At 46.2% G+C, this 25274-nt stretch overlaps 1 protein-coding gene across 7 annotated transcripts in view; it reads left to right on the top strand.

The window, feature by feature from the left end:
- CBFA2T3 (CBFA2/RUNX1 partner transcriptional co-repressor 3) overlaps positions 1-25274 on the top strand; it is a 50485-nt gene that overhangs the window by 10303 nt on the left and 14908 nt on the right. For 3 of the 7 annotated variants that reach the window (XM_088447341.1, XM_088447347.1, XM_088447346.1), the window contains exons 1-5: positions 16756-16975; positions 20126-20367; positions 22443-22532; positions 22869-23053; positions 23537-23772. In XM_088447341.1, the coding sequence (XP_088303467.1) occupies positions 16771-16975; positions 20126-20367; positions 22443-22532; positions 22869-23053; positions 23537-23772 (958 nt within the window). In that variant the 5' untranslated portion in view covers positions 16756-16770. Of the gene's footprint in view, positions 1-16623; positions 16703-16755; positions 16976-19443; positions 19520-20125; positions 20368-22442; positions 22533-22868; positions 23054-23536; positions 23773-25274 lie in introns of those variants that run through there. The other 4 variants (XM_088447344.1, XM_088447343.1, XM_088447342.1 and 1 more) reach the window with 4 other exon arrangements.

Raw genomic sequence — 25274 nt, 5'->3', positions numbered from 1 at the left:
CCAGCCGACGTGGGGCTCCAGAGAGGTAAGCATAATTATAATTTATATGGGTGCAGGGTGTGTGGTGTGGACCCCCCTGGACCCTGGGGCCCATTTGCACTACACACCCTGAACCTATTATAGATACAGCCATGGGTGCGGCTACCTCTTGGGGCACCAAATCTTTGGCCAGGGTCGGATTAAAGGCCACATGGGCCAGGGGCTGAAAATGTTCAATGGCCTATACTGAGAAGGGGAGGAGCTGTGGCCAGAGCCATGTGGTTGTGTTCACCCCCAGCACTATAAGCCCCAATGTCTTCCTAAATACATAGGAAGACATTGGGGCTGTCGTGATGATGGGCCTATATTTATGTGGATGCCTGGAGCTGTATGATAAGGATGAGTCCATGCAGGCCTCCAGGCTGTAGCATTTTTCATTTAGAAGAATTTAGCATTGTTTTTAAAGTATACAGTACATTTAAAATCTCTTAGCAGTTTTATAAAGCCTGGAACCAACTCTCATTTATTTAAAGGGCAACTCCAAATAAAATAATTGTATCTAATTGAAATCTTCATCATGGATACCATCACTTTTGGAGTAACTCCTTATGCTTGAAATAGGACTTGTACCCGAAATTGCTTGTTGAAAGCTTATTCCCCTTTTCCACTGCTACAATAACCCAGGTTATTGCTGGGTATTTCCGGGTAGCGGCTCAGTGGAAAACGGTCCCTGAAAAATAAACCGGGATGGAGCTGGGTAATGGTGCAGTGTAAATGGCGTGACCCGGGTCATGCCTAAAATGAGGTGATTGGTGGCTGTGGATCATTCACCTCCCAATTTTTATGAACTAACAAGTTTAGCAGGGCAGACCCAGGTTCAGTGTGAATGGGGCTGACCCAGGAATAACCCAGATCGAAGGTGCAGTGTAAACGGGGTCAAACCCGGGTTTTTGGTGGAAGATGGGTATTTGTAATACGTCTTTTCCACCAAAAACCTGGGTCCGACCTGAGTTTTCAGACATGGTTCCAACCCAGGTCAGACACCATTTACACAGACCATCGATCTGGGTTATTCTCAGGTCAGCCACGTTCACATTGAACATGGGTCTGTCCTGTTAAACTTGTGAGTTCATAAAAAGTGGGAGGTGACTGCTCTACAACCACCAATCAGCGCATTTTAGGCATGACCCAGGTCAGATAACCCGGGTTGCACCGTTTACACTGCACCATTACCCAGGTCCACCCTGGGATAGACCCTGGTAGCTACCTGGGTTGGATTGCTGGGTCACTTGACCTGGGTTATTTTTCAGGGACCCTTTTACACTGAGCTGCGACCCGGGTAGACCCAGCAATAACCCAGGTTTTTGTTCTGGTGTAAAAGGGGTATAACACACTATTGCTACTATTTAAATGAGAGATTGAGAATACCTGATCTTCCTTATACCACTTTTATACCAAAGTCCCGGGTCTGACCCTGGATTTGGAACACGGTTCTAACCCGGATCAGACCCGGGACATACCCCTTTTACACCGGGAATACCCGGGTCGGCACCGTTCACACCAGAGTAGGGTCTGCAGTGAGCCGCCCCTTCCGGCTTTGCAGTAGACGCTTGAAGATGATGTCATCTCCAAGCACCGCTGAAGCCGGCCACACCGGAGCCGGGTCTGCAGTGATCTAGCTTTTCCGGCATTGCACGGCAGTGGACGCTTAGTGATGATGTCATCTCCAAGCGCCACTCAAGCCATGAAATCGGGCATCGTGACCCAGATCGTGCCACTTACACAGCAGGGTGATGCAGGAACGACCCATGGCCAACCCTGCAAGCTTCCCGAGTTGGATTCCCAGTTCCCAGGACCCGGGTGAATCTGTGTACACTGACAAAAATCCCGGGTTGCATCAACCCGGGATTTTCAGGTCAGTGTAAAGGGGCCTATCCATTTGCTGACTTTGTGCACGATGCGACCAAAACCAGAAGGTTTTGGTCGGAACGTGCAGAAAGTCTGCTAGTGGATAGCCGGCAAGGACCAGCGATGCGTGTGCATGCTGGGTCCTTGCCGACCCCGACTATCTATCGAACATGCCAGTCAACCCGATGACGGTCGTCAGGTTCGGCATGTTAATAGATGTTATTAGATAGGGAGGTCGGGCTCCTGCACTGAAGATGTTCAGGGAACGTCTTTCAGTGCGGTGCCCGCACCTCAGCGTCATGAAAGTCTGAACGCTGGACGTTCAGACTTTCATGTCGTTAAATGGATAGGCCCCTTTATAGGTGTGTTAGCAACATCAATTACATAAACTGTAGATTGCCTGGATTTTGTTCCATGGTAACAAATGTTGCACAAGAAAGTCAGTTATTTGCATCCTATGTGTCAAATGGACATAGGGCCTGATTAAGAGCCGCTCGTAAGCGGCCGCTCGTTCGTTCCGACCGATGTTCGCACAACTGCGCATGCATACGGATTTTAATACGCATGCGCAAACCAGTCAGTGCAGCCGAAAATCGTTTGTTCGCTAAATAGCGAATGCCTGCTATTTTGAGTGACAGGAGGAGGCGTATGTGGGTGGTAACAGGGGAAGGTGCTTGAAAACGGGGAGTGGAGATCCGAACGCAGGCGTGCTTAAAGGTCAAAACGGGCGTTTTATGGGTGTGCATAATTAATACAGCAGCGTCATTGACCACGTCACTGGGTTATTTTATAGCCAGAACTGCTCGCAAGATTGTGGTAGGAAAATCCAACCACAAGAATAGCGAGCAGTTCATACGCTGTTCGATGTACTCGATTAATCTATGAAATAGCGGACATGATGTATGGTGCGAGCGGCCAGGGGGCGTATTTTTCAAAATTATGACCGCAAGTTTTGATGGCTCGTTCAGACATAGAGGCGTGAACAGACCGCAAAGTGCGAACGGTTCATTTGAATAGCCACCCCTTTTTAATGAACGAGCGAGCGCAAATAGAGTCCGGCTCTGAATCAGGCCCATAGCACTGATTTATGGGTTTGCAACATGCAAATTCAGGCAGAAGTCCTACTTCAAGTATCAGAAGTTATTCTACTAAGTTTTAGTGCCAGGAGTAATTTTAATTAGGAAATGTAATTTTATTTGCAAAGAGCTACCCATTACAGTTAAAACAGTATTATTTGCTGTCATGATAAATATATACATATGGGGAATTAATCACACACCAGTTATTGGCCTCATTCCAAGAGATATTTCATAGTGCTACAAAGAAACTCCTGATATTTATTGAGTTAACAACGAGTGCCCCCTGCTAGATTTTTGGGCATTGGGTATTTTGAATGGGTCTAAACCTTGTGGCCACTTAGTATTTGCGTGCGATTCTCTCCACACATTGAGTTCAATTACCAGGGTAATTAAAACAGGATGAGTTAATTGGCAGTCATTTGCATGGCAGATGGTTTTAATTGTGGCATCAAACAATTCACCTGTTTATATAAACAAAAGTGAGGCGGGTGAGTGACAGGCTTAGTGTGACAAATCTGACAACGGTCACAATCCAGACACCATGGGACAATTACACCACAAAAGCCAAAGATCATCAGAATGTCATTTATAGTGTTTGGCAAGCATGAGTCTGCACAATTTGGTACTGGGGGGGGGGGGGGCTGCTTATCTATTACACCCTGACAGATGGATGTTCTGTGGCCAAGACACAGCATTGCAATATACCGCTCATTGCAACATAACACTATTAATCTGGTGTATTCAACCTGTAGCTCCCAGCCAGTTCTGAGCTATGGCTCTTATCTTCCTATTGAGATGATGAGCGGCTGCAAATAACAGGAGACATAGCTGAAAACCGTCATTTATTTTACTGTACTCAATACGTAACCCGTATGACGGATAAGGCTTTTATTTTATTAAACTGCGCAATCTGCAAACCTTCAGATACACCTTCCCCAGCTCATTAGCTGATTTAAAGAAGCTGAAACCACTCCCACACCCCGCCCCCAAGGGACGCCACTCCCCTGAGCCACGGTGGGTGGATCTGTATGAATACCACCTGTTGTAGCATAAGGAAGCAGTCGCAGCTGCATTGGAGTGGACCTCTGAATCCGCCCAATGTGTGCTAATGTGTAACTATAGGCAAGCCAAGGGGGGCAATTTGAGTATCATAAGGGTTAATGCTTCCTATAATGTATGTTATCTTGGATATTTGAAGTCACCTCAGATTTCTGTAGCCTGTATATAAAAACGCCTGGCCTGCAGCCTCATGTCTTTATATGGATAAGGAACTGCGGAATCTCTGATATTCCTATATCCTGCCGCTCACCGTAGTGGGGGCCTTATTCAGCACACTAGTACACTGCTGAACGCAAATTCTTGATGGTCGGGAATCTGCGCACCCGTATTGTGCATGTGCAGTATAGGTCCTGCGTGATTGAGAGTCTGCTGGGGGCGGGGGGCATCGACGGCTATGCAAGTAGATACATTGGATCAGTATGTAATGCCGCCTAATGTGTTTCAGCGGATGTAATACTGATGCCGGAAGCCCGAACAGTGGAGAACCCAATTGGGGCTGGTAAGTATCCTACCCCTCCCCTCTCCCCCTCCCCAACTCTCCCTTAGTGGTGCCTAACCCTAACCACCCCCCCCCTCCCGTCCCAGTGATGCCTAATCCTAAATCCCCCCAGTGGTGCTAACCCACCTCCCCCCATTCCTGCACCCTAAACCTAAGTCCCCCCACCCTGCTTACCTTCGTTTGGGATGCTGTCTGTTGGGTTTTAGATGCCTATTTTTAGAACGAGGTCGGACTTCCAGCATCGGGATTCCGACAGCCGACATTCCAGGTGGCGGTATGTTAATCGCATCATGATACATCCACATATAATATACAACATTAGCATTGAGAAAGAGATGTGAGTATATGGAAGGGAGGATTCATACGTATATATAACAGGTAGATCAAGACAGCAATGATTTATGTGATAAATGTCAAGGATAGAATAGAGAGTTTTGCTTTTCCATCGAATTATGGGGTCCATTTATCATTAATGGCTAGTGTGTGGTGGTAACTACCATGCAGCAATACATGATGAAGTTGTGCCGCTTTTTACTGTTTAACAGAGCTCACCTGTTGTAATGCTGCAGCGATGCCCACACAGCACTAATTGTAATGCACATGCAAACGTCCGCGTGCGCACATTCATTTTTACCTAGGACAGTGGCCCGGGCTTTTTGTAAACTAACGCCATCCTAGAGTAGATAGAATAAACTCAGTTTGCCATACCATAGAGGTTTATGGGGATGGTGTTAAACAATGGAAGATAGTTTAAAGCCAGAGAAATCTTTTGTGTTAACCCTTTGAGAAACAGGATGGTGTGCTGGACAAATATTCATGAGAATGTAGCCTCAGTGATGTCACTGGTTCCAGCCGAAATTTTCAGTGACATCACTGGTTCCGCATTGTCAGTGATGTCACTAGTTCCAGTATGCATGCTCAATGATGTCACTGGCTCCAGTCTGCATTCCCACTGGTTCCTGGGTTAATTCACAGTGATGTCACTGGTAACAGGGTTCATTCTTCTTAGTAATATCACTGGTTCCAGGCAGCATTGTCAGTGGTGTCACTGGCCTAGGTTTCATTCTTAGTGATGTAACTGGTTCACGGGTTTATTCTCATTGATGTCACTGGTTCCAGGGTTTATTCTTAGTGATGTCACTGTTTACAGGCTGCATTCTCAATGATGTCACTGTACCAGGCTGTATACTCAGTGATTTCACAGGTTCCAGGCTGCATTCTCAGTGATGTCACTGGCTTAGTAAAAGCTCAGTCTATTGGTTCAGCTCACAAAATTTGTACAGCTATGGCCAAAGATATATTTGTTTTTTTTCTGGAGCATATCTGTAAAATGTGCTTTTATTACACGCCATAAAAAAAACTCACCATTTCACTAAGTGGGATTCTTAAAAAATAATACTAATATAATAAAATAATAACAATAATAATAATAATTACAAAAAGCCTATGAGAGTTTTTGTTTAGTAAATGCCAAATATAGGAGTGGAAAATAAGGATTTCCCCATGTTCTATGTTCTTGGAAGCGGTGGGAGGAAATTCATTTTCCTCTGACAAACGTCCATCTGGGCGTAAAGAGAAGAGGTTCCCACTCTCCTGCCTTGTTCCAGCTGTCCGCCAGGAGTAAGAGAATGCAGTGCCGGCATTTATTAGCGAGGTGATGCCTGACACTCTGCAGGAAGGATAAAGTGGCGATTTATTCCCATCGGTACTGGGCGAGCAGTGATTTCCTAGGGGTAGAATGTTGTATCACTGAATGTCGTATGACATTTAAAGGCTGATCCTGAGTCACCCGCTTGTGTGGCCGCTTTTCCCTACGGCCGCGGCATTGTACTTCCTGTCATATACTAATGCGACAATCGGCAGAACTAAGTCGCAAATCTGTGCTTCTGAAAGGGCAAGCCTATCCCGCCCATTGTGCTTGTGTCCCCAGACATAATTGTCACCTTTAGTAGCGGCACCTGCAGCAGCCCCAGGCTGGGTACAAGCGAGCTATCAGAGACAGGCGTTTGCACAGCTAGATGAAGCACGGAAGTCACGATACACATCCATGACACTCCCATCAGATGCAGCCGCTACGTGCGTCTAAATGCTCGCTGCCCAGAAAGGCCAATTCACTTAAGTTTTCGTTCGCACAAGATGCACCAGGGGCGCAACTACTTGTGACTTCGGACTCAAAATCAGGAGACGTGTCCATTTGTACAGAATCACCCCCTTAAATGTTATTTGTACAATAATGTTAACAGTTTTGTCAAACTATACATTGCCGTTGTAATAAAGAGATGACGGAAAAAAGCCTATAGCACAAAAACAATATTTTGCCTCTGTATCAGAGACAGGGCCATGTTAACAATAGCTACAGCTCCAGGCCTCCACATAAAAATAGGCCCATTATCATGTCAGTATGATAATGACCATCCACCCAGTTGGCCACACGGTCGGGTATAAATGATACGGATTAAAAGTATAATGATGCAATTTTTCAATTGATTTGTATCTAGGGCACGGGCAATACGCGTCCATCCAGCTGTTGTTGAACTACAAATCCCAGCATTGCTTCCAAATGTTTAACTTTGCCAAATAGCAAAAATGTGACAGGGCATGCTGGGATGTGTAGTTCTGCAACACCTGGGGGGCCAGTTATTGCCCATTCCTAATCTAGGGAGACATGAAGCTGATAGTGTAGGAGTTGCACACGCCCACATTGCACTGGTCACACCCACATGGCACTGGTCACACCCACACAGCACTTGTCACAGCTCCTCCCCTTCTCACAATAGGCCATACTTACTCTGGAGCTGGCAACCAGGTCGGCACAGCTGGGGGGAGTGGTGTGGCTCAGATGGGCAGTGCGGTCATGATCGCCTCACCGTGGCCATGCACCTGCTATACAATGCCAATATTAATGGCATTGTACAGTGAGAGGCGGGGCTACAATGAATCGCTTCATCAGGCCCTCCCCCCCCCTGGAATGCCAACTTCAGCTCAGTAAGTGGGCAGCTTTGGGGAGGGTGCGGGCGGGTAGTGGCCGGTACCAGGAGACTTGCCCACTCTTTTCGGGGAGAGTAGGAAAGTGTGCATTCAGCCCCAGGCCCTCTGTGGCCCTAAATCCAGCCCTGACCAGAGTTATTTAAATGAGCTGAATGCGACGAGAAAGTATGAAGGTGATACACTTTGCACTATGATTTTAAGGCCAGCCAGGGACGGGTGGCACAGTTGTTAGCATTGTTGTCATACAGCCAGAGGCATTTTAAGAGAGGAGGGGGCCCCTGTGCAAACTCAGTGCGGCCCCCCTCCTCTAGCAATGGCGCAATGGCCAGAGGGTGCAGTAGATTCTTGCTTAGTGCGCATGAATCTTAGAATCTACTGTGCATGCGCGGGTCCCTGGGAAAATGGTGCCCGCAGCCGGTTTCCCCGGGGACATCAGTACTGCGCATGATTTTTGCTACTCTGCAGCCTCCGCCCAGCGCTGCAGGGCAGCAGTCTGAAAGCAACAGACGGGTAAGTATAAAGACTAAATGGGCGCAGGGTGTGCGGTGTGGGCCCCCCTGGACCCAGGGGCCCATGTGCACTGCACACCCTGCACCCATTATAGATACGCCCTTGTATACAGCGCTGGTATTATGTGTTTGATACTGACCAGGCCCTGTCTGGCTCTGTAGTGTGGAGTGTGTATGTTCTCCCTGTGTTTGCAATCAGTGGCATCACTAGGGTGGTGTGGGTTGCCCCAGGTGACACCATCCCAGGGGGTGACAGCAAAAAAGCAGAGCTGCTCTGCTATCACCGAACAGCTCTTAAGAGGTGATGGATTATGCCCACTTCATCCACACTGTGCTGGGGGCTTCCCAACAGCTCCCGGAGTTCTGAGCAAGCAACCCAGCGGGATGAGCACAGGGCTGCGAAACGTGATTATACCCCCAAATTGGCACTTCTGGAGCTATGGGCACAAGGACCAGCATGTTGCATAGGGCCCCATTGGGTCTTAGGGCCTGATTCAGAGCCGCTCGTAAGCGGCCGCTCGTTCGTTCCGACCGATGTTTGCCCAACTGCGCATGCGTACGGATCCTGATACGCATGCGCGAACCAGTCAGTGCGGCCGAAAATCGTTTGTTCGCTAAACAGCGAATGCCTGCTATTTTGAGTGACATGAGGAGGCGTATGTGGGTGGTAACAGGGGAAGGTGCTTGAAAACGGGGAGTGGAGATCCGAACGCAGGCGTGCTTAAAGGTCAAATCGGGGGTTTTATGGGTGTGCATAATTAATACAGCAGCGTCATTGACCACGTCACTGGGTTATTTTATAGTCAGAACTGCTCGCAAGATTGCGGTAGGAAAAACCAACCACCAAGAATAGCGAGCAGTTCATACGCTGGTCGATGTACTCGATTAATCTAAAAAATAGCGGACATGACGTAGGATGCGAGCGGCCAGGGGGCGTAGTTTCCAAAAAAATGACCGCAGGTTTTGTTCGCTCGTTCAGACATAGAGGCGTGAACAGACCGCAAAGAGCGAACGGTTCATTTGAATAGCCACCCCTTTTTTCAGAACGAACCACCGCAAATAGTGTCCGGCTCTGAATCAGGCTCTTAATCCAACTCTGATAAGGAATATAGATTGCAAGCTCCATTGGATCAGGTGGATAGATTTACTTAAGCTTCTAAAAATTAAAAGTAGTGGTGTTTCCCATAGCAACCTATCAGATTATATCATTTTCTAGGATGCAATAGAGAAATGATAGCTATAATTTTATTGGTTGCTATTGGCAACATCACCACATTTTATTTTGAAAAGCTTTAGTAAATCAACACCAGGGACTGAGGCAAGTTATTACATATTCTCTATAAAGTGCTCTGGGGTGTCATAATCCCCTGTATTCAATGGAGTAATGTTTCCACAAGATGTGTCCGTTGTATTTAATAAATCCTGAAATATGACTTGAAATGACCATTCTCGTGTATCCTCTCTCTCCTGAGTTCAGTAATCGGCTACGGAGAAGTTCTTGAGAAGGAATCAGGAAAGTTTAATCCAACAGGGGGGGTGGCAGTAGGAGAAGTATAGACTGCACTGTGGGCCTGATTCTGTAGGGAACTTAATTGCAAAGCGGCACGCAGGCTATAGATATGATGTATGCACGCAGGCTATAGATATGATGTATGCACGCAGGCTATAGATATGATGTATGGATGCGAGCTATAGATATGATGTATGCACACAGGCTATAGATATGATGTATGCACGCAGGCTATAGATACGATGTATGCATGCAGGCTATAGATATGATGTATGCACACAGGCTATAGATATGATGTATGCACACAGGCTATAGATATGAAGTATGCACGCAAGCTATAGATACGATGTATGCACGCAGGCTATAGATATGATGTATGTACGCAGGCTATAGATACAATGTATGCACGCAGGCTATAGATACGATGTATGCACACAGGCTATAGATACGATGTATGCACGCAGGCTATAGATACGATGTATGCACACAAGCTATAGATACGATGTATGTACACAGGCTATAGATACGATGTATGCACGCAGGCTATAGATATGATGTATGCAAACAGGCTATAGATATGATGTATGCACGCAGGCTATAGATACGATGTATGCACGCAGGCTATAGATACGATGTATGCACGCAGGCTATAGATACGATGTATGCACGCAGGCTATAGATACGATGTATGCACGCAGGCTATAGATATGATGTATGCACGCAGGCTATAGATATGAAGTATGCACGCAGGCTATAGATACAATGTATGCACGCAGGCTATAGATATGATGTATGTACACAGGTTATAGATACGATGTATGCACGCAGGCTATAGATATGATGTATGTTCACAGGCTATAGATACGATGTATGCAGACAGGCTATAGATATGATGTATGCACACAAGCTATAGATATGATGTATGTACACAGGCTATAGATACGATGTATGCACACAGGCTATAGATATGATGTATGCACACAGGCTATAGATACGATGTATGTACACAGGCTATAGATACGATGTATGCACACAGGCTATAGATATGATGTATGCACGCAGGCTATAGATATGATGTATGCACGCAGGCTATAGATACGATGTATGCACGCAGGCTATAGATATGATGTATGCACGCAGGCTATAGATATGATGTATGCACGCAGGCTATAGATACGATGTATGCACGCAGGCTATAGATATGATGTATGCACGCAGGCTATAGATACGATGTATGCACGCAGGCTATAGATATGATGTATGCACGCAGGCTATAGATATGATGTATGCACGCAGGCTATAGATACGATGTATGCACGCAGGCTATAGATATGATGTATGCACGCAGGCTATAGATACGATGTATGCACGCAGGCAGCTTTGCAATAGCGATCCCTGCAGATATGGTAATGCAGCAGGAGGCATCACGCCTCCTGTGCATTACTTAACCGAGCTGCTTTGTCCAACGGAGCATCGGTTAATCTGCACACCATCGGCCATGGGGTCCCGCAGCCGGCCGCTGCAGTTTACAGGAAGATGCCAGGAAATCTCTGTCACCCGACACCCTGGCTTCCTCCCTCCCCTGCAGCGTCAGCGTCACCCCTCCGTTTCACTGACAGTCTGCTGCCAGTTTGCGTGCGGCCTCGCAGACCCATTCTGCACTTGCGCAGAACGGGTCTATAGCCTGCACAGATTCTCAAACATCTGGAATCTGCGATCAGCGGTGCACGTTATGGATCAGGCCCTGTAATCCAACCGTGCAATGTTGTACCTGAGAGCTGCACACACAACCCACCTGACCCCCTTAGCCTTGAAAGTGAATGGTTTGCACCTGCTGGCCATAAGTGATACTGCAAAGGATTTGGGTTTTGCCTATTTCAGTGGGCATCATATCTTATGGCAATGGTTCTCAAACTTGGACCTCAGGACCCCACACAGCTCACATTTTCCAGGTCTCCTGGCAGGAGCACAGGTGTAGTCATTATTCACTGACACATTTTAAAAGATCCACAGGTGGAGCTAATTATCTCACTTGTGATTCTGTGAGGAGACCTGGAAAACATGCACTGTTTGGGGTCCTGAGGACCGAGTTTGAGAACCTGTGTCTTACGGGATTCAATAAGCCTTGCTTAGTTCAAATATTGTGGGCCTGATTCATTCTTGCACACATGTCCGTCCACCAGACGTATCTCGTTGTTGTTACCCACTGCACACGCGTCGGATACTGCACACGCAAATTTGAGCAACAATGTCCCAGCCACATCTCCATATGTAACTGAGTAGGTGTAACTGGATGGCAATGTGGTATTCGCACGTGGGATAAGTGTGGCGCAGGCCTGCAGATGGACAATTCAGAGGTGAGCATACGCAGATTTCAGACGGCACCAAGCAGAGGGCAATAGTGATGACGGCTTCATTCACAAGCGGATGTATAGAGGAGGCCGCAAAAATGTGGAGAACTTTGAATACAGGTGGAGATCCGCAAAAACTTTTTCATAGAACGCAATGCAAATGCAGATAAATTGCGCAACTATCAGTCCCTATATAAATTCATACTACAGGGGTGGCTATAAGTCATGTAAAGTAGGCGCGCTCTTGAAGTGAGGTGGGCACTCAGCCGCTCTTGCACACAATGAAAAGCGCTTTGCTGCAGGATATTTTACGGTTTGTGGATGACCTTTACTGGGTCTGCAGGTCTTTAGCAAGATATGATCTCCGCTTAGGAACAGTGGGGTTATTACATTCTATTAATATTATGTCCTGAAGATTTCTAGCTACATTAGAAATGATGATTTGCATCTCTTATACACAGGGGTATTAACCTGTCCAGGTCAGAAGCCTGGATTTATATTGCCCTCTGCTATGTGACTAGTATGTGCTTGTTGTAATCTGGTAGCACAATGCACTCAGCATTGGAGAATGGAAGTCTTGGTGGCTGGCTGCCTCCTGCAGATCTGTAACAGATGGGATATTAGCTTCTGCAGAGCTGTATTAAAGGTGTTATTATGCTCAGCAAGTTTGTAATAGAGGGCGAGTTAGGTACTTCAGAACTGTATTGGGCTCCACAGTCTGTAACAGAGACTGAATATTACTCTTAAACGAAGAACCGGATGAAGAGTAGACCCCTTATCCCCATAGGTTTGAGTCTCAAAAAATAAAAAAAATTTAAACTAAAAACATGAAAGTTGTTGTAGTAATCCGGGCCCCCAGAGCTCTGGTTAAAAGGTAAAAGTATAAAATAGATATTAGACCAGTGTTTTCTCAATCCCGGCCCTCACAAAAACCTAACAGTGCATGTTTTTAAGGTATCCTCTGGAATAATTAGTACAACCTGTGCTCCAGCCAGATGATCTGGAAAACATGCACGATTAGAGTTCCATGAGGAATGGGTTTGAGAAACACTGCATTAGACCAGGGGTAGAATACCCGAGGCACTCCAGCTGCTGTGGAACTACACATTCCAGCATGCCCTGCACGAGATTTAGCATGACCTAACAGCAAAACTGTTGCAATGCATGCTGGGATGTGTAGTTCCATAACAGCTGGAGTGTCACAGGTTGCCTACACCAGCATTAGGCTATACTGTAGGCCTCCCTTTCAAGAGAGGTCCAAGTGGGATGTATGGGGGTGTGGCAATGTGGTTCATGTTGTGGTGCGCCTATTCCCTGTAATGATGTAATTCACCAAATATCACATTATCATAATGCCAGACAGCCCATTTCACTGGGGAAGTGGGCAGCATCCAGGAGTCTGATCTAATCTCCTGTGTGTCTGGGACGGCTCCCTGAAATTCAGGCAAGTATGTTTTTGTCTCCATAACAGAACAATAATTTACAATAGTGATTACATTTTAATTTTTAATATTGCAACGTTTAACAATGGGTCTTATTCAGTAACATGGTACAATGGCCACATAAACCACCCAGACATATTATCCAATCATACAGTATTTTTTTATTTTTTTTGTCCAGTACAATTTACAAAATGAAGATAAACACCTGATTGGTTGCTACGGGCTGCAGTGCTCCTAGCAGTACATCATTAAGGTATCTATTTACTAAGCAGTGTTAGGAGACAGAGTGAAAAGTGATAAGGTGCCAGCCAATCAGCTCCCAGCTGTCATTTTTCAAACACAGCCTGTGAGATGGCAGTCACTCTGTCGCCTAACACTGCTTAGTAAATAGACCCCTAAATAAGCCCAATATATTTTATCTCGCTGAGCAGGATAGGATCCATTCTGTATTTTATTTTCCAGAAGTCACTTGTGAAACACTTCATTTGGCAATACATGTCCTGGAGATTTGCATGAATATGTGGCCACTTCCAAACTATACAAGCCTATGGCTTTCTAGCTGGCATGGTCCTCTGGTTGCCTTGATTTGTAGTTCCACAACAACTGAAGAGTTACACATTTGCAAGGCCTGGCGTAGGCTCTGCCAGCCTCTGCTATAACTGGGAGAAGATACACTGGTCTGTTTGGCTCCGCATGCCTTCATCAGAAGGGCTCTGCAGGACAGCTTGTAGTCCAGAGGTGGGCAGCAAATAAGCGCCCTCCATCTGTTGGTGAACTACACATGCCAGCATGCATTGCAACATTTTTAGCATGACCAAATAGCAAAACTGTGGCAGGGCATGCTGGGATGTGTAGTTTTACAACATCTGGGGGGATGCTTATGGCCCACCCCTATTCTAGTCTCTGGAAGGATCAGATTGCAGCAATATTAGGTTCTCTGGAACACATGGGGTACTTTGCAGAGGTATTACACTCCCATTATTGGGATACTGGGCTCCTTTCTGCAGGAATGCCAGGTCAGGCTTCACCATTACAAGATGCACATTCTTTCAGTCCCAGCTCCAACCTATCACTGGCTCCCAGCTGCACTGAGTGTTTCCATAACACAGACCAGATGGAGCCCAGTGTCTCAGGGTCTTATCGGGAGTTGTTCTTGGCGGGGCTCAGTTCTGAATTTCAGGAATACTTTACTTTATTTAGGAGCAGGGCTGGCTCTGGCCGGGATCAGCCTCCCAACATCTGCTATGCATTTCCAGCCATTTAAAGAGCAGGGACAGAACTGCTGGGGGAAATCTTTTAACCCTTGGTCTTCTCCCACGCTCTCTACTTGTCATTGTTCACCCGCCATCGATGGTTATATGTTCCGGGGACATCTCTGTTTCTCACGCTCCCTTTTCCTCTTTCTTTCTGCCTATCTACATGAATACAGCTCATTTTCTTCCTCTTTTTTTTATTTTTTTGTCACTGCTTCCCTCTCAGCCTTTTCCATTAAAGTAAACCTGAAGCCTAAATGTAATGTAGGAAATTGTTTTCTAGCAAGAAACTGATGTCCAGCTGTACAAATGGAACTATCCCCACCTACACGTTGTAGAAGCAGAGGGCCTGATTCAGAGCCGGACGCTATTTGCGGATGGTCGTTCCTAAAAAGGGTCCGGCTATTTAAATTGAGCGCTCGCTCATTGCGGTTTGTTGATGCCTCTATGTCTGAGCGAGCGAACGAAAAATGCGCTCGCTATTTTGTAAAGACGCCCCTTTGCCGTTCACATCACACGTCATCTCCGGTATTTGATTAATCGGGTACATCGAAAGGCATCTGAACTGCTCGCAGTGCTTGTGGTAGGTTTTTCCTACCGCTATCACTGCGAGCAGTTCAGGCTAAAAGACAACCAAGTGACGTGGTCGATGACGCTCCTTTACTAATTGTGCACTCCCATTAAACGCCCTTTTTACCGTTAGGCACGCCTGCGTTCGGATCTCCACTCCCCCGTTTTCAAGCACCTTCCCCTGTTACCACCCACAAACGGTACATTCTGTCAATCAAATTAGCATCCCCTCGCTGTTTTGCGAGCCCTCGATTTCCGACCGCAATGACTGGTTTGCGCATGCGCATTACGACCCATACGCATGCGCAGTTGTGCGAACATCGCTCATAGCGAACGAGCGGCCGCTTACGAGCGGCTCTGAATCAGGCCCATAATTCACTAGGAACTAGTGATATCACTGAGGCATGAGGCACTGGTGCCTCATGCCTCATTGACTTTACTAGCTTCTAGTGAACTATTAGGCTGTATATTGACTCCTGCCAGAAAATGTCTGCCTCCTCTAAGCTTAGGCATGCAGCAGATTTCCCATTGCCTGTAATCAAATTCCCATAAGTGCCGAATTATAACTATTGTATCTTTATTATGTAAAGGAGGTTCTGTCCACTCAGAGCAAGCATAGGCCACCAGTAGCTCTTCAGCTGTCCATGAACTACAAGTCTCAGCTGGCAAGGCTTGCTGGAACTTGTGGTTTAACAGATGGCATGGCACAGATTGCCTAATCCCGTAATGGAAGATACCCTCTGCCCCTATACCCTCCTTCCCTCACTGTGCATGTGGCAGACTGGTGGAGTCTGAGCCCCAGCTCTCTGGATGTCCGTCAGTGCTGGTGATGGAATCCAGATGTCTGATCCACACAAAAACGTCCAGCTGTAGCCCATTAGCGGCCAAATAAAAATAATCCGTATAGGGGAGGAGGGTTCCTGGCTGGAGTCTGCTGTGAGTTCTCTTAGACCTGTCAAAAACACAGTGTAAAAACAATCCCAGTGGCGAGAAAGTGTTTCTCATAAGGGAGCCTCTTATCTGTGGCACAGGCTGTGAGATCACCTCCAGGAGGGAGGCAATGGGAGAGCAATCCCATATGTTGTGAGTGGTGGAGGTTGTGGCATTAGGGAGAGGGGCGCAGGCAAAGAAATAGAGACACAGCCCGCCCGTCCCAGCTCGTTTGCATATGCTAGAGCTGGTGGGAACTGTACTGGAGAGCCGCACAGGGAGGGTTAAGGCTGCATGCTCAGGGCAGCCCCTGGCACACTTCTCCCCCCCCTGTCTCCTGCCTTGTGTTCCCTTCTTTGGTCTTGGCCGGAGTTGCACTGAGGAGCAGGACAGATCCCAGCAGCTGCCACACACCTGCTTTCAGCTCTCAAACTACAGTGAACCCTGCGGACCTTATCCCTGGCAGAGGAATAGAACGCAGCCGGCCGGGCAGGGGTTAATAATAGCAGAGGGCGGGTAAGGAGGGGGGCACAGCTGATCCTAGTAGCAGGTGTTTGAGAATAGCTTTAGCTGCTGCCTGCTGTCCTGTGCCTCAGTCTCCAACATTATACACGCCACCTGAATGGTAACTCCCATCCATCCTGCCTGCGACGTGGCCTGGCACACTTTGTTTGTTTTTTTTACTAGGTAGTGATGGAAATCTCTCCTGTGCATCCTATTGACTCATGTGCCTCTCTCCTCCTTTTTGCAGGCAAATCAAACAACACAGCCATTACGATGCCAGACTCTCCGGCCGATGTGAAGACTCAAACGAGGACCTCTCCGCCCAGCATGCCCCCGCCCTCACCTGCATTGAGCCAAGGGGCCAACCGCAACTCCTCATTCACCCCCAGCACAAGTGAGATGGCATGAAAGCACTCGTGTCTATATATGTTATCTTTTCTAGGAAGTATAGATGAATACGTATGAATGGATGGGTTCTCTCACAGGTATCCCAGCTGAAAGCAATATAGGACCTTATTCAGAGTCGGTCGCAAGCGCCGATGCGCTCATAACCGACTCGATGGTTTGACCTGCGCACGCGCAGCGGCCGCACTGCGCATGCGCAAGCCCCGGAGCGACAGAGAAACTCTGTCGCTCCAGAGCTCGCTACCAAATGGGCGGCTATCGATGTTGATCGACAGCTTGCCCCGTTTGGTAGGCGGGCTGGGGGGGTGGTTTCCGAACGCCTACCGTTTTGTGGGACGGCCGCACTGACATCATCAGTGATGTCAGTGGGGAGCTTCCTGCTCCATCAGAGCAGTAAGCTCCCTGGGGCTTACGAGTGCCCAGACCCTACCCTAGGGTCTGGTCTTAAGCCCCGATGGTCACGATGGTGATCACCATCGCGACCATCAACCTGGTCGGTCATTAAGCTGTAACCCACAGCTTAATGACCGACGAGGAGGCGGCCTTTCAGGATGCAAGCGGCCGCCCTGATTCAGTGCGACCGCTTGCAACTAATGACCACCTCTGAATGAGGTCCTTATTACCATGCACTACTATACACCGCTAATCAAGTCATTACCCCACTAGAATTCAGGCCAACTTTTTAAAACTTTAGAACTGGTCCCTATCGCTGTCACTTGAGTTGCTGTGGCTACAGGTACGGCCTTTTTCCTTATGGAAATACTAATGTAGAGAAACGAGGATGTCAGTAGCGCTACTTTACGAACCTGCCAGCTATAGGCAACCTCTGATTCTCGCTTGTTACTGAACTACAAGTCCCAGCAACCAGAGCCAGGTGGAGAGGCACAGGTTTCTTACCTACACTTTAAGGTGCCCTTACAATGGTTCTGGGCCTGAAGGCTGCACCCATATATTCAGGTCACGGTTATCTGATTGAATGGAATTTCTGCCAGTCTGATCTGATTGTTCCCTGTAAGATGCTGATCAGGTCGGCCAGCTGCGGCCAAGTTGGTCTACAGTGACTGAACTGGCCAGACATACCGTTCTGCTTATGGCCAGAGATAGAGATTCAACATATTAGTTGTATCAGGTCATCTTCCTACCTAATGGCTGGCTGGCTTTCCTCAGTGATTTGCGTTTCTCTTCCAGGGCCCGGGGTCTATGTAATAAGCCTTGCAGAGAGATAGAGTGGAGAGAGCTAAAGCACCAATCAGCTCCTAAATGTCATTTTTCAAATATAGCCTGTAAAGAGACAGGAGCAGATTGGTTGGTACAGTATATCTCCATCCACTTTATCTCTTTCCAAGGCTGAGGGGTCCATTTACTAAGCAGTGTTAGTAGATAGAGTGAAAAGTCATTTTTCAAACACAGCCTGTGAGATGACAGTTGGGAGCTGATTGGCTGGCACCTTATCACTTTCTTATCACTTTTCACGCTGTCTACTAACACTGCTTAGTAAATAGACCCCTAGTTCTTAGGTCCCGCATTGTGAGACACATCAGTGAATTGTGTGACTAGCTTGATACTGAGTACAAACTAACTGACTGACTGACTGATTGGCGAGAGAGTGATTTCTTTTTGTAAATGCGAACAAGTAAATGCATATGGTAAGCGGATTCTACGTCTATGGGGTTGTGTCTACCGCCATACCAGAGTACCATGACCCCTTACACCCATGTGTGGCAGCATGTTCTGATGTACTGCAGAGTATGGCGAAGCTGTATTTGGTTTTAATTGGCAGAAGAGCTCATACTTTGGCGGATACTATAAGTTTGGGAGTAAGTGGAGTAGTGATCTGAAAGCACGTTTCTTAATATATATATATATATATTTCTTTTGGTTTATTTGTCTTACTCCTGTGTACATAAGTCTTCTGTCCATGCGTTGCCCTTTCTCTTGGTGAGTACAAATGGGCATGCCGCATGCGTTCTAGCTGGTTTTGGTTGGTCGATATTGATGGACATGGCACAACTAATGACAATGGGGCTGTGTGACTCTTGCTGTCTCTTGTCTTCGGCATTGTCTCCCTGCTCTCTCGGCAATGTCCGTGAGCTCTGCTGCTGCTGCCAGCCAGATGTTGTCTAATTAGATGTTGGGCTGTGGAAGCTTCTGATCTGATGGGTTTTAGTTTAAGCTGAAGAGGAACAGATGCAGTGTGTGTATGTGCGTGTCCGTAATCTACGTCCCTAATGTGTGTGTTTATGTGTCTGTAATCCATGTGCACCGCAACCTTGTGTTTGCTCCTCTGTAGCCAAAAGTAATACTGCAGCCTGCTTGTATCACTTATCTGCACAACAAACATGTAACACACACATATACACACACACACACAACATGTGAGACACTTTGGGATCCCACCTGTCAGTTGTGGGCATGCGGTTATTTTGGGCTGCTCTTTCGTGGGACGCCCCTCTGCCTGCACTTGGTGCCAGTGTGTGTTCCTGTTAAGAGAGCAGGCTCAACTTTAGGGACAGGGGTAGAGCTGCTGTGCAAGGTAAGTAGGGGTCGCAGTGCGGGGAGCCCGGGGCGCTGTCTCTGTTTATTGATTGCACGGCGCAGATATAGAGAATAGGAAATTGTGTTGAACGGGAGACTTGCAAAAAATGTAGGTTTGCATGAAAAGGAGATGGGACACATTTGGGTGCCTTTGGTAAAGGCTGTTACTATTGTAAGCTGCTACTGCCCCGTATTTCGCTTATATGGGCCACGGGGCACAGTTATGAGGTTATGCCTGGGTTGTATGTTGTATCTATGCACAAACCCATATCTCAGCATTCTAGTGTGTCCATGTGTCTTGCCTTGGATCTGTAACGTTCCTGTCAGTGACAGCTGTGTGGTTAGAGGGATGATTGTTCTGCAGTGTATGTATCTAGACGTTTTCTGAGAGGTATTATAGAGCTGCCTATATCTGTTCTGTATTTAACCTGTCTGTATCACTAATGCACTACAGCAGATATATGTCACTGGTTGCCAGATCTATACGGTAGTTTTGCCGGCATGCAGGTGTTGGATTAGAGGATGGTGCGGTGTATACTTGGCATGCTGGTTTAGTAGGTTGTATTACTGTAAGAAGAACCAATCTTTACTTTCTTTGTCACAGTGATGAACGGGACCAGTCACTCTCCCACCGCCATCAACGGAGCCCCATCCACCCCGAATGGTTTCAGCAACGGGCCCTCCGCATCCTCCTCAGCCGCGCTGACCAATCAGCAGCTGCCCCCGGCCTGCGGGGCGCGGCAGCTGAGCAAGCTCAAGCGGTTTCTAACTACTTTGCAACAATTTGGCAGCGACATCTCTCCGGAGATCGGGGAACGGGTGCGAGCTCTGGTGCTGGGGCTTGTGGTAAGTACGGTATTGGTGGATTAGTTATTTGCACCCAAGGCTGGATTTAGCCATTGGTTGTATAAATATAATCATTATGTATAGTATGGATCAATCAATATACAAAGAAAAGCTCAATGGCCATGAACACCATATAGACTAAATGGTTTATGGTCACTTTATTTGATTTCTTCCCTATTATTCACCTAGGAATTGTACACCATACGGTAACTGGGCATTCAACCTGCACTGTTCATTATTTTGAATGCTTAAAATTGGTGGTCACTGAAGAACAAGTAGCGAATATGGAAGGAGAAAGTAACAAGAATGACTATAAAACCATTTCCATATTGCGCCCTAAACTGTTTTGTCTCAGGCCTATGCCCATTTAACCAATACAGCTTATTAGCACTCTCATTAGCAAGCCAGTATTAGATCTAGTATAGTACTTGTCCTTGATGTCCTTAATGTGAATATAGTTGTCTTTCCGAGCTCCAGCCACAAGAAATGGTCCAGCACTCCACCTAACAGGTATACTATAAATGCAGAATCAGGGTCTCAGCACGTAGAGGGGAATTCATAGGAGGGGAAAAGCCATATTCGCCTGTTTTTTTGTGAAAAATTTGCCTAAAAAAAAATTCGCCAAATTCAATTCCAGGACAATTTCGCCTAAGTGGAAACAATTCTCCAAAAATGATTCTCCAATCAATAGCTAGTGAAAAGAAATGCTAAATCTTTATTTTGGGGTGCAAACGTGGGGAAACAACTCAGACCCCTTGGAACAGCCCCCCAAAGGACAAATCTGCAAAAAAAACCAGAAATAAAAACATGTCATTTTTGGGGTGAAAATTTAAAAAGTGGGGGGGATAAACATAAAAGTAGCGAAATAGACTTCTTGGGGGGTCCCCAAGTATGGGTCAGGTGTTTTTGGGATTGCAGGTGCAGGCAGCAGGTGGATTTTTCAAGTTTTTTAAAAGTTCACTTTAGAGACCTAAAAACATGCTAGCACCCATTTTCAAGCACCCCAAATTTGACAGGACTACTTATTTTCACCCAAAAATACAGCTTTATGCCATTCTTCACCACTTTTACCTAGACGCTAATATCAAGCAATTTACACAACTTAAGTACCCAAAATAGTCTTATTAGGGCTATTAGTACACATCTATATTGATTCCCTAGGTTAATATATCTTTTTCTGGGGTACAGACTGATTTCCCCAATTCTTTCAGTACTTTTCACCTGTTCCGCATTCGCCTATTTTCACTTTTGCCTGTTTTGCAATTGAATTAGGCGAAAAGCGGGGATGAGCACGGAATAAATTTGCCTCTGAAACAGGCGAATGAAGCGAAAGGTTGGACAGGCGAAAACTTCGCCTCTTATTGAATATGGCTCGTAATCTCAGGCTCTGTAACTACTTCATGGGCCCCCAGAGGCTGTGTGCATGTTTCAGCAAAGGCCAGTGCTATGCATGCAGCCCAGGAGGTGTGTGGCCTTGTGGACCAATAGCGCTTATCCCAGCCTTTAATGTGGCTCAAGTGGGGTTGTAGATGAGCGGATAGAACTGACTCCACATCCATTATAATCTGTCACTTCTGGGAACCCCTCTCAGTACCCCTACCCAAAGTTTATTACTGTGCTTACGTTACATTAATATTCCCATACGTTATCTAATGGAGGTGTCAGTTGGGTTTCTGTGGTAGTCAGTGTTGTCTTTCAAGATCGGGTGTTATATCAGGTGATTTGGAAAACAGGACTGGAATAGAGTGGTATTATAGGGCATATGTGATAAATAGTGATAAATTGGAGAGAGATAAAGTACCAGCCAATCAACTCCTGTCATGTTACAGGCTGTGTTTGAAATATGACAGTTAGGAGGTGATTGGTTGGTAGTTTATCACTCTCCAATGTCTCACTTTCCAGAGCTTAGTACATCTGCTCCTATATGAGTGGTAGAGATTCCATGGTCTATATATCTTATGGCCCTAGATAAAGGACTGCGATAGGTGAATAATAGTATAACTAACACACATTGTGATCCGTTTTGGTCAGTAAACGGATGATTTCTTAAGAGCTTGTCTGTTTATTTCTCCTAGAATTCCACTCTCACAATTGAGGAATTTCACTCGAAGCTGCAAGAAGCCACCAACTTCCCTCTCCGCCCCTTTGTCATCCCCTTCTTAAAGGTATAAACCTCAACTACAGAACTTTCTGCCCCTGTAGTGACAAATACAGATGTAGCAGAATTTAATGCAGCATTTAGCTCATATTACACATGAAGAAGCAGCAGTTATATAGCTTATTATTACACTTTTCCATGCTCCATAGTGTACTGAAGCGCACTCCATCTGCGCAGTCACATAACCATTTTATATTTGCATCCAACTACTTGAGTATCTTCTGTTTGTTCAATTATGCTTTTGTGCATCTGACTCCATTATATTAGACATTTTAGTTTCCCCTCTTCATGCTCACCTAGATATCCAATTGTTTTAAATTGCAGCCTTAATGTTACTCCCTAGGCTAACCTCCCATTACTGCAGCGGGAGCTACTACATTGCGCACGGCTGGCAAAGCAGAGTCCGGCACAGTACTTGGCCCAGCATGAACAGCTCCTCCTGGACACCAGTGTCAGCAGCTCTCCCAGTGACTCCTCCGAGCTCTTATTGGAGGTGAACGAGAATGGCAAGAGGAGGACACCTGACAGGTATGTACAACTCTCATGAAGACTATAGGCCTATGTCCAGGGTCTGGGGACTGCATTTTCCAAGGAGTCGGTGGTTCTGCAAGAAACAAGACAATATTTGGTGGGCATAGACTATAGTTATGGCAGCAGTGGTGCTTAAGGTTCACAGGTTGCAGCTACAAGGTGTTGTCCTCTTGGAGAACTTACAAATAACATGACATATAGGCCACCAGGAATAATGTAGCTGAGTGCCAGTTCTTGTAGTGACTTGATGCGCTGTAGGATCAAGACAGAGCTCTATTGTAGAGATACAGGAGAGTGAGCAGGCTGAGGAACTTGTCTTTAGGTAACAGGGGGATCCCATGGTGTTTGATATACACAGAGGATCCATAAGCCCCTGTAATTAATTATTTGTGGGTTTCTAGCAGCCAACAGCAGACTGAGGAGGGTCGAGACCCCGTACAAGTTTCCGTAACAAATTGTTGACAACCTTAATTTTTTCAGGACCAAAGAGAATGCACAGGAAGGTCTCCACCCGGATCACCTCCCCAAGCGACCATGCACCACAAGCCCAGCACAAAGATACAGCCCTAGTAACGGGCTACTTCACCCACCCACCAACGGACTCCCGCACCACACTCCCCCGCCTACTCAGCACTACCGCCTGGAGGACATGGTGTTGGCTCATCACTACCGACACACAGAACCACGGGAGGTGCGAGAGCGCCATCGGCAGGCAGGTGAGGGAGACGGTGCTGTGTGACTGGGAGGTTAAAGGGTCTAAGTGACAAGAAGGCTGGGTGCCAGGGCTGTGCTTGACTGAGTGCCAACTAGGAATTTTGCCAGCTACGGCAAGTAGTTTGTGTTTCTCCCCCAAGAACAGAGTATTACAAATAGTAACAGATATTTAAACGATATATCTGCAACTAACCCAGAGTTAAGCATTACAAGAACCATCTGAATATTTTGTATCATCCATTCCAATGTATATAAAGTTCTTTGTTAAATATATATATTTTACCTGTTTTTTTTGTTGCACGATATAGATTTTTTATATATATATATATATATATTTTTAGTTGTTTGCTCTGTATCTGCCATATTGCGCAAGAGACAGCTATCGTGCCGCCATCTGAATAAGAAATCCAGATATGACACAAGAGACTCATAATGGTACAGTCTGTGTCAGGTCACCTGTCATATAAATCACCTTAATCTGGTTTTTAAAAAATACAGCACCCAATACGTTAATATGTAATATGGCATCAGGTACTGATTTCTGTACACAAATCCACATTTTATTAGGGGTTATGACTCTCTGGGGGTCAGGTAGTTTGTGGCATTTATTGCCTATAGGGAACTTTCAGCTTACCTCTCATGAGGTAGACAATATGGCAGCTCTCCCTATGAACCAGTACCATTATTGAAAATACAGCCACTTCACTAGGAAACAGTGACATCACAGAGCATGCAGCCTATCAATTTAATATAAACCAATGACATCACCGAGAACGTAGCCTATCAATTTAATATAAACCAGTGACATCACAGAGCATGCAGCCTATCAATTCACTAGGAAATACTGACATTGAAAACGCAGCCTATCAATTCTCTAGGAAATACTGACATCACCGAGACAGCCTATCTATCTAATTTTCATAAACTAGTGTATTTGCACTTCTCTGATTTACCCACCCTACTGTTTCATTTGACTAATAGAATAACATAATTGTGAAGTGCTTGAATGTCCTGGAACTTCTGTATCCAAGTCCATTGCTAGGTGATATTAGAGTAATTTCTAGATGATATTAGATCGATGGTTTGTATAATTGAGGCTGGATTATAAGAGATCCTGGATCCTGCCTTACAGTACATAATGGAGGGTATTCGAATAAGAAAACAAGTTTACCATATTTTATTCTTGCAAATGCAATATCAATGTTATTAAGTGTAATAGGGAATGTCCTAGGATATGGGGACTGTGATGTGTGTAATGTCATTGTATTTGCACATCGGATACATTGCATTTCCATCATACACTGTGATCACAAGTTTAATTTGCATTTAATTTGTAATCACACCTATGATATCGCACCATTACACTGTGTCACTCCTACACCAGCTGCTGTGCCATGTGATCACACCGCCTCTCACCGGCTAGCCTGCGATCTGTTTTCAGTGTGATTGCAGCACCTCCATGTGATAGTGTGATCACACCACTGCCTGCGGCGTCACCCACACG

Source organism: Taudactylus pleione, unplaced genomic scaffold (assembly GCF_031769625.1).
Source record: "Taudactylus pleione unplaced genomic scaffold, aTauple2 ptg000430l, whole genome shotgun sequence".
Classification (NCBI taxonomy): domain Eukaryota; kingdom Metazoa; phylum Chordata; class Amphibia; order Anura; family Myobatrachidae; genus Taudactylus; species Taudactylus pleione.
Note: the sequence above shows the minus strand (reverse complement) of the source record. Positions and strands in the feature narration are given on the sequence as shown.